The 12,074-nt window shown below is 40.3% G+C and overlaps 1 protein-coding gene across 1 annotated transcript in view; it reads right to left on the bottom strand.

Moving 5' to 3' along the window:
* Positions 1-12,074, bottom strand: part of LOC144510376 (voltage-dependent calcium channel gamma-3 subunit-like) — a 41,151-nt gene that overhangs the window by 9,861 nt on the left and 19,216 nt on the right. The window contains exon 2 of the mRNA XM_078239812.1: positions 6,514-6,597. Within this exon, the coding sequence (XP_078095938.1) occupies positions 6,514-6,597 (84 nt within the window). The remainder of the gene's footprint in view (positions 1-6,513; positions 6,598-12,074) is intronic.

Raw genomic sequence — 12,074 nt, 5'->3', positions numbered from 1 at the left:
CATAGAAATGAGACATCAGAATCAAATAAAAATTACAAAATATGTCAAGGATCCAACTGAGGGCATCTTGCACCTGGACCTAGTTCCACAATCAGGAAAACCTGCTTTAATAAGAACAAAAGAAATACAAAGAGAAGTCAGCTATACAACACCTTGAGCCTGCTCAACCATTCAGTAGGATCATGACAGATCCTTGACCTCAACTTTACTTTCCCATTAAATCCCTGATTCCCTTAGATTCCAACAATCTATCAATCTTAAATTGAAAATACTCAACTTTAGCACAATAAAACATACCAAAATATTTTCCACTGCACAAAGAGAAAGGGAGATCTTCCAATTCTGTAGAATTATTCACTTCCCCAGGTTGGCTGCAAGTGTTGTATAGTCAATTAATTAGTTTTTGAAGTATAGTCACAGTTGTTTTTTAGGCAAAGGTGTGGCTGTCATTTTGTGCACAGCAAGATCCCATAAATAATAATTAGCTGAGTAACAAGTTAATCTGTTATGGTGCTGTTCATTGAGGGCGAACGCCTTGGTCTTCATACAGTAGCACCACAGGATCATTTACATCCACTTGAGAAAGCAAATGGGGCCTCAGTTTAACATTCCATCCAAAGATTGCACCACTTATAATTCAGTGCCCTCTCAGTACTGCACTAAAATGTCAGCCTAGATCACGTACTTGGGTCCTGGAGTGGGGCTTGAACCCATGATTGTCAAATTCAGTTGCAGGAAAGACACCACTGAATGGTCTACAATGAAAAAATACTTAGGGGAAATGACCGAAAATATGATCAAAGTAGAAGATTCTGAGGAGGCTTTGGAAAAGAAGAGAGATAGAACTAGCTAATTAATTAAGGGAGAGTGTTCCTGAATATGGGGAGGTTGGCTGAAGGTTCAGCCACTGAAGCTTAGCAGAGAGACAGAAGAGGCCAAAGTTGAGGGCAAAGGATGTCACACAGGGCTCCAGGAAGTTGCTGGGTCGAGAGAAACAAGACAATTAAAAGTTTTTAAGACAAGCACAAAGACTTCGAATCAAATGTATTGGAAATTGGTTGGAGGGGATGGAAAGTTGGATTTGTGTGGGATGGAATTCAAGCAGTGGAACTCTGGACAAGTTGTGGTTTATGTAGAGTGGATCTTGGGAGATTAGTGTGGAGAACATTGGAGTAATTGATCCTGTAGGGGAAAGTGGCTTTTAGGAACAGTATGTAAGGGAGGGGTAATGTAGAAGTGAAAATTGGAAGTCATGGTGGGGAACCAGGTATGGCATTTGAAGCTTGGCTTAGTGTTAGACAGTAAACATTTGTTGTTGTTATTCAACTCAGACTGATTGATCAGTTGGGTTGAGTGATAAAGTTAGGTGTCTAAGTTGAGATGTTTGTTCCAATGTCCAACAAAGGTGTTTTCAATCTTGCCAATCCTAAGCTTGAGAAACCTTTCACTCGTCCATAGAAAGCAATCCTTCTGGTTGCATCACAGCTTGGTATGGCTCCTGCTCTGCCCAAGACTGCAAGAAGCTACAAAAGGTCGTGAATGTAGCCCAATCCATCACGCAAACCAACCTCCCATCCATTGACTCTGTCTACACTTGCCGCTGCCTTGGCAAAGCAGCCAGCATAATTAAGGGCCCCACGCACCTGGACATTCTCTCTTCTACCATCGGGAAAAAGATACAAAAGTCTGAGGTCAAATACCAACCAACTCAAGAACAGCTTCTTCCCTGCTGCCATCAGACTTTTGAATGGACCTACCTCGCACTAAGTTGATCTTTCTCTATACCATGACTATGACGCTACATTCTACACTCTCTCATTTCCTTCTCTATGAACGGTATGCTTTGTCTGTATAGCGCGCAAGAAACAATACTTTTCACTGACAAATACATGTGACAATAATAAATCAAATCAAAGACATGATGCTGGACATGGACTCAAGGAAGAGGTAGAGGCACTGAGCTGATGAAGACTGACCCCCAACCAGACCCCTGATTATGGATGGTTTCATTTAAGAACACACAAAGAGGAAATCGAAAAGACAACATCCATAATTTAGAGGGAGTGAAATCTCTGGGGACCAGTCAGCACAGTATGATCAATTTTAAGCTGGTCTGTCAATCAGCACTAGAACAAGAATATATGGCCTTGAAGTGACACGATGTGAAGATTGCCATAGGAATTTGAAATAAACAGATCAATCACTGCCTCTCTTAAAGCAGCAGCCAAAGAATTGTGGTGAAAACCCGTGAAGCCTTTTTACAATAATTTTCATGTAATGTAATTTCAAGGCTTATGACTTTTAAAAGGAAAACTTGGAAGGAAAGAGGGTCATATCAAATAACTGAACTGAAATGTATTATTAAAAGATTCTTTAGTTCAGGAAAAATTCAACACTTTTAATCTATAATATGGAATAAACTGGATGAAAGGTATAATAAGAACATGGAACATGTGAAATCCGAGCAGGAGACCTTTCAGACCTTTGAACCTGCTCTGCTATTCAGTAAGGTCAAGGTTTACCTTCTACCTGAATTGCATTTTCCCAAATTATCCCCAATATCCCTTAATTGCTTAGTTTCCAAGAACCTATCAATCTCTGCTTCAAAAATACCCAAAACGGTACACATGGTGGGCTTATTATGGCTTCATATAATTAGTGAGACTTATTTACTTTCTCTTCTACTCTCAATTTCTTTGTAACATAGACACAAACCCCTTAAACGAATGTTGTTCTTGCACTTACCTAATTCATTTTCTACAGATTCCTTTACTCCATTGTTTAGAAATTGAGGCCAAAAATTCAGTTTCAGTGCTGGAATTGGTGCTGGAGAAGCCAAAGATGCTGAAAATGCGGGTTCCCTGCTTCTGGCAGGGCCCACACAGCACAGCCTGCTGGTAAGAACACTAGTGCGTGTGTGTACCTGAAGCTTTCGGACTCAGCAGTTTGTGACATCAAACAGTCTCACAGAATGTGTTGACAACATCCTGCCAATTTGGACTGTGCAGGTCCAGTTTTTATGACCTACACATTTTCAGCTGAATGCGCATTCGGCTGGTCAGTGGAATAGCATTATTTAAACAGTCAGCCATCCAATTTGCCGGTAAGGTATGTTTGACTTCTGCCCTTACAAAGTTTTGGGAAATACTGAGATGTGTTCTTGGAAGTGTTTCGGTGATGATGTTTTGGACTTTGAAGGGAATGTTGCTGCATTCTGACAGGTCAGACACATTTTCTGCTCTGTGAACACACAGCCTGGTAGAGTTATGGGGGGATAGTTTCTGCCCTTCTTGGGTTGCAACATGAACAGGGCAATGGAGCACAGGCTGCAAAGATGGAAATCTCTGCACAGAAGGAGGAGGAGGAGTGGTCTCCACAGAAAACCCTATCCACCAAGGGTTTGCAGGAAGCATCTCCCCAAGCTCCAGCTCAGCCAGAAGCTGAGTGCGCGGCCACGGATTCACCAATGAGATGGTCACTGAATTGTGCCACCTCCTTCAACAGAGCCTAGAGCTGCACAGCAGGATGGGGACAATGCTGTCAATGGCCATCAATGTCTCCATTATCCTCAACTTTTACAGAAGCGGATCCTTCCAGGTGGAAGCAAACAACAATACCAATGTTTCCCAGTTTGTTGCTCATCACTGCATCGGGAGATGACAGACACTCTGTGTGACTTTCATTGTCTCCTATCTTCTCAGAGAGAAGCAGTTGGAGTGGGCATGTTACTATAGTAGAAGGAGCCATTGACTATAACCATGTGACTCTGGTTCCCACATGTAAATGGGAGAGGTGGGAAGCGCAAGGGCGACCATCCCATCACCATGGGTGACCATGCCCTGAAAATGATGCCCATTATCCTGCCAGCAGCCATGACGCCTTCATCCTGAGGTAGTCAGCTGTTCTCACCATCTTTGTGCCACCATGACAAACCAGAGACTAGCTACTTGGAGACATGGGGATTCCCTCGGTGCACGTGGCTCATGACTCGTGTCTAGCACCTGACCGTGCAAGGGCATGAGTATATAGTAAGAGCCCAGCAGCCACAAGAAACAAAGTATTGCCATCCTGAAGCAATGATTCCACATTGGGGAAAAGCTTTCACACTCAATTAGGTGGTATCCAAGTTCATGGTGGTCTGCTAAGTCCTTCACAAACCTTTTTATCATGAGGACTCAAACCTTGCTACCATGCATCTTGAGACTTCAGGAGAAGGAGGAGAAAGCACTGAGAAGGCATCCAAAGTGCCTTCACTCCAGATGGGCTGAGGAACTCCATTTCTCATAAGGCCTCATCACCTCAACACTGTTGCTCCATAATTCCCCATCATCAAATTCATATGCCACTATCACAGCATCCCCTTGACTAAAATTCTGAAATAAAAGCTACCAACAAATCCTTTCTATAACAGCCTTACACAAGAACACTTCCAACATGCATTGTACTGGACCTGCTTTGTATCTGGTCTTGGGTTACATATTCAATTCATTCAAATGAGCAGACAGCATAAAGTTTGCATGCTGCATGCTTCAGTGGGACTGGGCACAGGCTAATCACAAATCTCAACCCTGTGCCTGAAACAAATACAATCAAACTTACCCCTTGGCTGTTTCTTTTGGTCCACAGTCTCTTTATGCTAATCCTGTTCTACTCATTTCATACTTTTCACATAATGTGTCATACTTCCAATTGCCATTTAATTGCACAATTGATTCAAATCCTTCTGAAATCATCAGTTGCATCCTTTACTGCTAACACTGTTTTAATGCAGCCTTCAAATTTAGCATTATATTTGGTTTAAGTGTGTAGATCATTTACATAAAGAAGCAGCAACAAAGGTTCAAGCATTGACCCCTGTAGAACTCTATCTAATAACTTCCTCTTAATCTGATTCTTTACCTCGCCAGTATTCTCTTGATGCCCTGTTTTCATTAACTAACCAATGTAATCAGTCCCAAGGGTTTTAGTTTAATTATAAGTCCTTCACGTGGAACTTTGCTAACAGCTTTCTGAAAATCCAACTGAACCATGTATCATATGGAGTTTTATTATATTTGGAAAGAAGTCTAAATCTATTCTGGCTGATTCTTAAATTTTCCCATACAATCCAGGAACTAAGGGTTAGAATTAAAACCAACCTTTTGGTTATCTGTCATAATATTTCCTCATATGGTTTGGGACTGTATTTTGTTTTATAATGTTTCTATGAAGCATTTTAGGATGTTTGATAAATTGGTGTTGCTCAGATTGGAGAAGGAAGTGGTTCAATGGTGGGTCTACTTTTGTCCTCCTTATCACTCTGTATTACTTTGTCTCTTTATCTGATCACATGCTCGCTCTTACTCTTTCAAATATAAATAGATCATTTGGATTTATGCAGAGAGAATGCACAATGTTCTGTTAACACAAAAGTAGGGAGTTTTACAGGGGCTGCAAAAGACTTTAGGAGACTTAGGAGGTTAGCAGAATGTGTTGGCAGAGGTAATTGTTGCCAAGAAATGTGCGGTGATATCTTCTGCAAGAAAGAGCAAGGAATTGGGACTTATTGGTTTGAATATATAATTAATTGAAAATGCAATTTTAAAGCATTTTGTGGTTCATAAGTATAGGCATTGAGTACCAGAGCAAAGAGATTATGCTAAATTTGTAAATGCCCGTAGTTACAATTGAGGTAGAATACAGAGTTTTGAAGACCCTATTATGAGAAAGGACATTGAACCATAGAAACGATGCAGATTAAATTCACAGTAAGGAGAGTGGTTAGGAGAAACTGCTTTATGTTCAGGGTTACTGCAGGGGAAATAGTTGAAGTAAAAGTCATTGAATTTAAGAAAAGGATAGATAATCATTTGAAGAGAGGAAGATACAGAGCTACAGGGAAAGAGTGAAGTCATGGGATTTGTTTTTAATTGCCGTGGTCAACAGACAACAATGACATTATGTCCCAGTGGCCTCTTTCTGTGCTGTAAACTTTTATGATTATACAGACATAGAGAAAACCAATTCCAAATATAATGGGATTTAAATATAAGGTTAGAGAAGCTACTGCTCTATAGCCCATGGTGAAGAATATTAGAGTATGCAAAAATATTAAACAAGTAATTCAAGGTGCAGCTAGAATGTTACTTCAACATGGGCCAGACGAGTGGATTTATTTATTTAAGACAAAAGGAACAACAAAAAAGTAACATACTTCTTAATCTAAAGGTTGCTAAATATTTGGAATAATCTAAAAAGCAGCTTAATTGATCTTAAAACATTTGGGGTGCTAAAAGTAGTTTGATTGGGTGAGTTGGGTTATTCTTGAGTATTGAGCTGAATAGCTTTTGCTCATCACAGACGTTATTGGACCTTATCTTAAAAAATATGTTGAACAAATTAGTTGGGTTTATAAGTAACTCAGAGAGATTATTTCTGTCTTGAGTTCATAAATGCCCTACACAATGAAACAAAACCATTCGACCTGTTTGAAGCTCTCTCTCTCTTTCTCTCTGTCTCTCTCTGGAAACTTACGCAGCAAATATTCCGCAGTGTCCTGCTCATAGTCAGCATCCTCTGGAAAATGATCAATTATTTTGCAGATTCCTTTGAAGGTACCTGTTTGGAACACACATTTTAGAATCCAGCACTTAAATATGTATAAAAATAGACACACAAGATTTTTTTTCAAAAGGAAAAAGATCAAAATATATCAACATGGAAGAAAATTAAGTGAAATTAAATTGCAGTCTGGTATCGCTTTTCACATCCAGTACTCAACTTCATAGAGAATCTCTTCACTGCTCATCACTGATCCATTAGTGCCAGGGGCTTCTTTCAAAAATGCATCTGGAGCTGAAGGCAATGCAATCATCATTTCAGCATGAAATCCTGCACCTTTGTTGGTCCTAGTTGCAATCATTCTCCATTCTCTTTCTGTCTCGACTTTCTTCCTATTTTCCTCTTTCACCATTCTCTTCCTTCATGATCTTCCTCTGTCCTCTCCCAATTCTCTCTCTTTCTCTCCATTCTCATCCTCCATTATCTTATTTTTCTCCTCCCACCCTTTTCTTCTCCCAATCTCCATTCCTCCTCCTTTTCATTCTCATCCCTTTATTTAGTGGATACCTTTGCACACTTTCAGCTAACTTCCTTTTGATATCTTTACCAAGTATTTTAGTCCTGAGCAAAATTTTCTTTGATTAATTGCTAGGATTTGTAACGTTTTCTATTCAATATATGAATGTGAGGAGGGACATTTCACACCCCTATTCAGTGCAGATGCCATCAATCTGTAAATGCAATTTGTCCTCTGATGTCAGGTGGTTGGAGTCTATTCTTTGTGTCAGCCTCTTGCTTTACATCATCACTGAATAATAGTGCTTTATTTGAAAAAAATGAAGGAGGGGGCTTAAACTTATTTACAGCACCACAATAGGGAAAATTCTCCAAGCTTTCTGAGAGACTAACATCCTTGATGGTGCATAAATCACCAGGCCAGATTGGATGTATGCCAGGCTGTTAAAGGAAGCCAGAGAGGACATAGCTGATGCTCTGAGGATAATTTTTCAATCCTTACTAAATACAGGTGAGGTACCAGAGGATTGGAGGTTTGCGAACACTGTACCAATATTTTAAGAGTTCGAGGGATAGACCAGAAAATCATAGGCCCTCAGTAGCGGGCAAATTATTGGAATCAATTTTGAGAGTCAGGATAAACTGTCACTTAAAACGGCACGAATTGATTAGGGATTGTCAGCGTGGTTTTGATAGGGGAAGATCACATTTTACTAACTTACTACTGGGCAGCATGGTGGCACAGTGGTTAGCACTGCTGCCTGAACCAGGGTTCGAGCCTTGGGTCCTTGACTGTGTGGAGTTTACACATTCTCCCTGTGTCTGTGTGGATTTCCTCCGGGTGCTCTGGTTTCCTCCCACAGTCCAAAGATGTGCAGATTACGTGGATTGGCCATGCTTAATTGCCCCTTAGTGTAGATTAGCCATGTTGGATCCAAATTTAGCTCAGTGACAGGAAACGAAGGGTGATAATGGTCGATGGATGTTTTTGTGAATGGAAAGCGCTTTCCACTGTTGTTCCACAGGGCTCAGTGTTGGGGCCCTTGCTATTTGTTGTACAAATAACTTAGATGATTGAGAAGTTTGCAGTTTGCATAAAAATTGTTGATAGTGAAGACGATAGCTGTCAACTCCAGACTCAAATAAATTTTGTTTGGCTGAGTGGGCGGGGAAGTGGCAAATGGAATTCAATCCAGAAAAGTGTGAGGTAATACATTTGGGCAGGGTAAACAAAGCAAGAAAAAACTCAATAAAGGGAGGAGTATTGAGAGGGGTTGAGGAAGTGATAGACCTTGGAGTGCATTCCACAGGTCCCTGGAGGTGGCAGGACTGGTGGCTAAGGTGGTAAATAAAGCATTTGGAATGCTTTCCTTTATTGGATGAGGTATTGAATACAAACCACCACCTTCTGACGTAAAAATATATCACCTTTCTTTCACTGTGGCAGGGCCAAAATCGTGGGACTCACTTCCTAACAGCACTGTGGGTGTACCTACACAACATGTCCCGCAGCAGTTCAAGAAGGCAGATCACCACCGCTTTCTCAAGAGCAATTAGGGATGGGCAGTAAATACTGAACAAGCCAGCGACACCCACATCTCAAGAATGGGTTTTTTCAAAAGCAGGGATATAATGCTGGAACGATATAAAATGCTGGTTAGACCATAGTTGGAATATTTTTGAATGGCCTGGTTGCTACATTACAGGGAGGTCATAAATTATCTGAAGAGAGTGCAGAGAAAATTTACAAAATCTTGCCAGGGCTTGAAATTTACAACAATGAGGAAAGATTGGATAGGTGAGGGTTGTTTTTCTTAGAACAGAGGCCGAGGGATGACCTAATTGTGGTGTACAAAATTATGAGGGTCTTAGATAGGGTAGACAGGAAAGATCTGTTTCCTCTAGCTGAGATGTCAGTTACCAATTGGTAGAAGGTTTAGAGGTGACATGAGCAAAGCTTTTTCACCCAGAGGATGGTAGACATCTGGAATTTACTGTCTGAATTGGTGGTTGATGCTAAAATGCTTGACTCATTTAAAAGATACCAGAATCTACACCTGAAGTTCTGTAACCGGTAAGGCTACGGACCAGGTGTTGGAAAGTGGGATTAAAATGAGTGACTCGTTTCTCTTTTATTTGAAAATGAGCGACTAGTTTCTCTTTTTTTTTGGCTGGCGCAGACACAATGGGCTGAATGGCCGCTTTCTGTCATAACCTTTCTATGGTTCCAATAGTGAATGAAAGAAAAATACTTTTATGTATATAAGCGCTTTTCATGACCATTAGAAACTCAAAGCACTCTACAGCCAATAAAGTACATTTTAAAGTGTGGTCGATGCTGTAATGTAGGAATCATGACAGCTAATTAGCGCAAAGTAAATTCCCACAAACAGCAGTGTGTTAATGAACAGATAATCTATTTCTTTGTGATGTTGATTGAGGGATAAATATTAGCCAGGACACTAGGGATAACTCTCCTTCTCTTCTTCAAAATACTGTCATGGGATCTTTTACATTCATCCAAGCAGGAAAATGGGGCATCAGTTTAATGTCTCATCCAAAAGAAAGCATGGATGACAGTGCAGCACTCCCTCAGTACTGTACTGGAGTGTCAGCCTTGAATCTTGTGCTCAAGCCCTGGAGTGGTAACTAAAGTAAGAAGTCTCTCAACACCAGATTAAAGTCCAACAGATTTATTTGGTAGTACAAGCGTTCGGAGTGTCGCTCCTTCTTCAGGTGAGTGACAAGGAACGACACTCCGAAAGCTTATGCTACCAAATAAACTTGTTGGACTTTAACCTAGTGTTGTGAGACTTCTTACTGTGCTTACCCCAGTCCAATACCAGCATCTCCACATCGTGGTAACTAAACCCAGAGACTTAGAGGCAAAAGTACTACTAATTGAGCCACACACTCTTAAGCTTTTAAAGAGATGATCATGTTGGCTTGGAGCATCCCACTGGATAATAGAACAGAACCATTTATGTCTATTGAGTGAGGTTAGCACATTTATTTGTTCAAAGGTTCCAGCAACTTATGCAACAAGCTTGATCTCATATAATATAGGCCTGGTCACATTCCTGTTTAATGCCCCTCTCTGCTAGTGCATTTCTCAGATAGGTCGGTCTGTAACATCACTTGCCCATAATATTTCGCAAGAAGAAAAATCTAAATGAACACTGTTGTGAAGATTAGAAACCAGCTGAAAATCATTAACCAGAACATAGGTACTTTAGGAACAGGTGTAGACCATTCAGCCCCTCATGACTGATCATCAATTCTATTTACACATATTTACTCCATCTCTCTTTACCTGACAAAAATCAATTGGTCTCAGTCTCGAAAACTCCAACTGTCACCCAGCATCCACATTATAAATTAAACAGATGAATGAGTAAAATAAGGATGAAGAAATTTTCTTTCATGGCTGTAGTTTGAAGTATCTTTTTGAAGGCTGAATATTTGATACTGTTTGTTAGATTTTAGTTGACAAATATAAACCCAATTGTCAATTCCTCCCTCTGCCACTTTTCAGATACTGCCTCCCAAGAGACTATTGCTTTTATTCTGCTCGGATTACATTTTGTCCTTCTCTCCATCATTTGATCCATTATTGCTTTCTTCTCTTTTTCTGCTGGCTGCTGTCTGATTCCAAAAACTCAACAGGATAGACTTAAATCTTTCAACCTCTGTTTCCTGCACAGTTGTCTCTTTTACTCTCGCTCTATCCATTTATCTATAGTATAATATGTCTATCTATCCACTATTTCCTGTTAATGTCCTAGAATCAACTTTTATTGTCTATACAGTGCTTTATAATTTTCTGTGCAATGTCTAGGTTCAAACTGACTGTGCCAGCAATGATAATGTGTATAACAGGATGGAGTATCCTAGCACTGACTGAGTGCAAATTGTTGTATCTGCAGGCTGACAAGTCTCCGAGTCCTGATGGACTTCATCCTACGGTCTTAAAAGAAGTGACTGATGAGATAGTTGATGCATTGGTTATAATTTTACAATATTCCCTAGATTCAGGCAAGGTTCCATTAGATTGGGAAACAGCAAATGTAACATCTTTATTTAAAAAGCCAGAGAGACAGAATGCAGGAAACTACAGGCCAGTTAGCTTAACATCTGTCATGGGGAAAATGTTCGAAGCCATTATTTAGGATGTTATAGCAGGGCACTGAGAGAAATTCAGGGTAATTAGGCAGAGTCAGCATGCTTTCATGAAAGAGACATCATGTTTAAGCAATTTATTGGAGTTCTTTGAAAAAGTGACATGTGCTGTGGATAAAGAGGAACCGGTGGATGTACTGTACTTAGATATGCTGAAGGTATTTAGTGGGAGGCAGTGGCATAGTGGTATTGTCACTGGACGAATAATCCAGAGACCCAGGGTAAAGTTCTGGAAACCTGGGATCGAATCCCAGCAAAGCCAATGATGAAATTTGAATTCAATAAAAAAAATCCTGAAACTAAAAGTTTAAAGATGACCATGAACCCATTTGCGATTGTCGTAAAAACCCATCTGGTTCACTAATGTGAAGGAAATCTTCCATTCTTGCCTGGTCTGGCCCACATGTGACTCCAGACCATAGCGATGTGGTTAATTCTTAATATGCTCTCTGAAATGGCCTAGGAAATCATTCAGTTCAAGGGCAATTAGGGATGGGCAATAAATGCTGGCCCAGCCAGCGATGTCCACATCCCCTGAATAAATTAAATAAAAAGGTGCCACATCAAAGGTTATTGCAGAAAATAAAAGCTGACTGTGTAGGAGGTAACATTGGCATGGATAGAAGATTGGCTAGCTAACAGGAAGTGTCACAGGGGTCAATCAGTGCTGGGACCTCAACTTTTTACAATTTATATCAATGACTCGGATGAAGGCACCAAAGATTTGGTTGCTAAATTTGTTGATGACACAAAGATAAATAGAAAAATAAGTTGTGAAGAGGACGTAAGGGTGGGTTTCTCCAATCTAGTCCGTACTAGCCCCGCTGGCAAAAAGAATG

This window comes from Mustelus asterias, chromosome 23, assembly GCF_964213995.1.
Source record: "Mustelus asterias chromosome 23, sMusAst1.hap1.1, whole genome shotgun sequence".
Taxonomy (NCBI): domain Eukaryota; kingdom Metazoa; phylum Chordata; class Chondrichthyes; order Carcharhiniformes; family Triakidae; genus Mustelus; species Mustelus asterias.
Note: the sequence above shows the minus strand (reverse complement) of the source record. Positions and strands in the feature narration are given on the sequence as shown.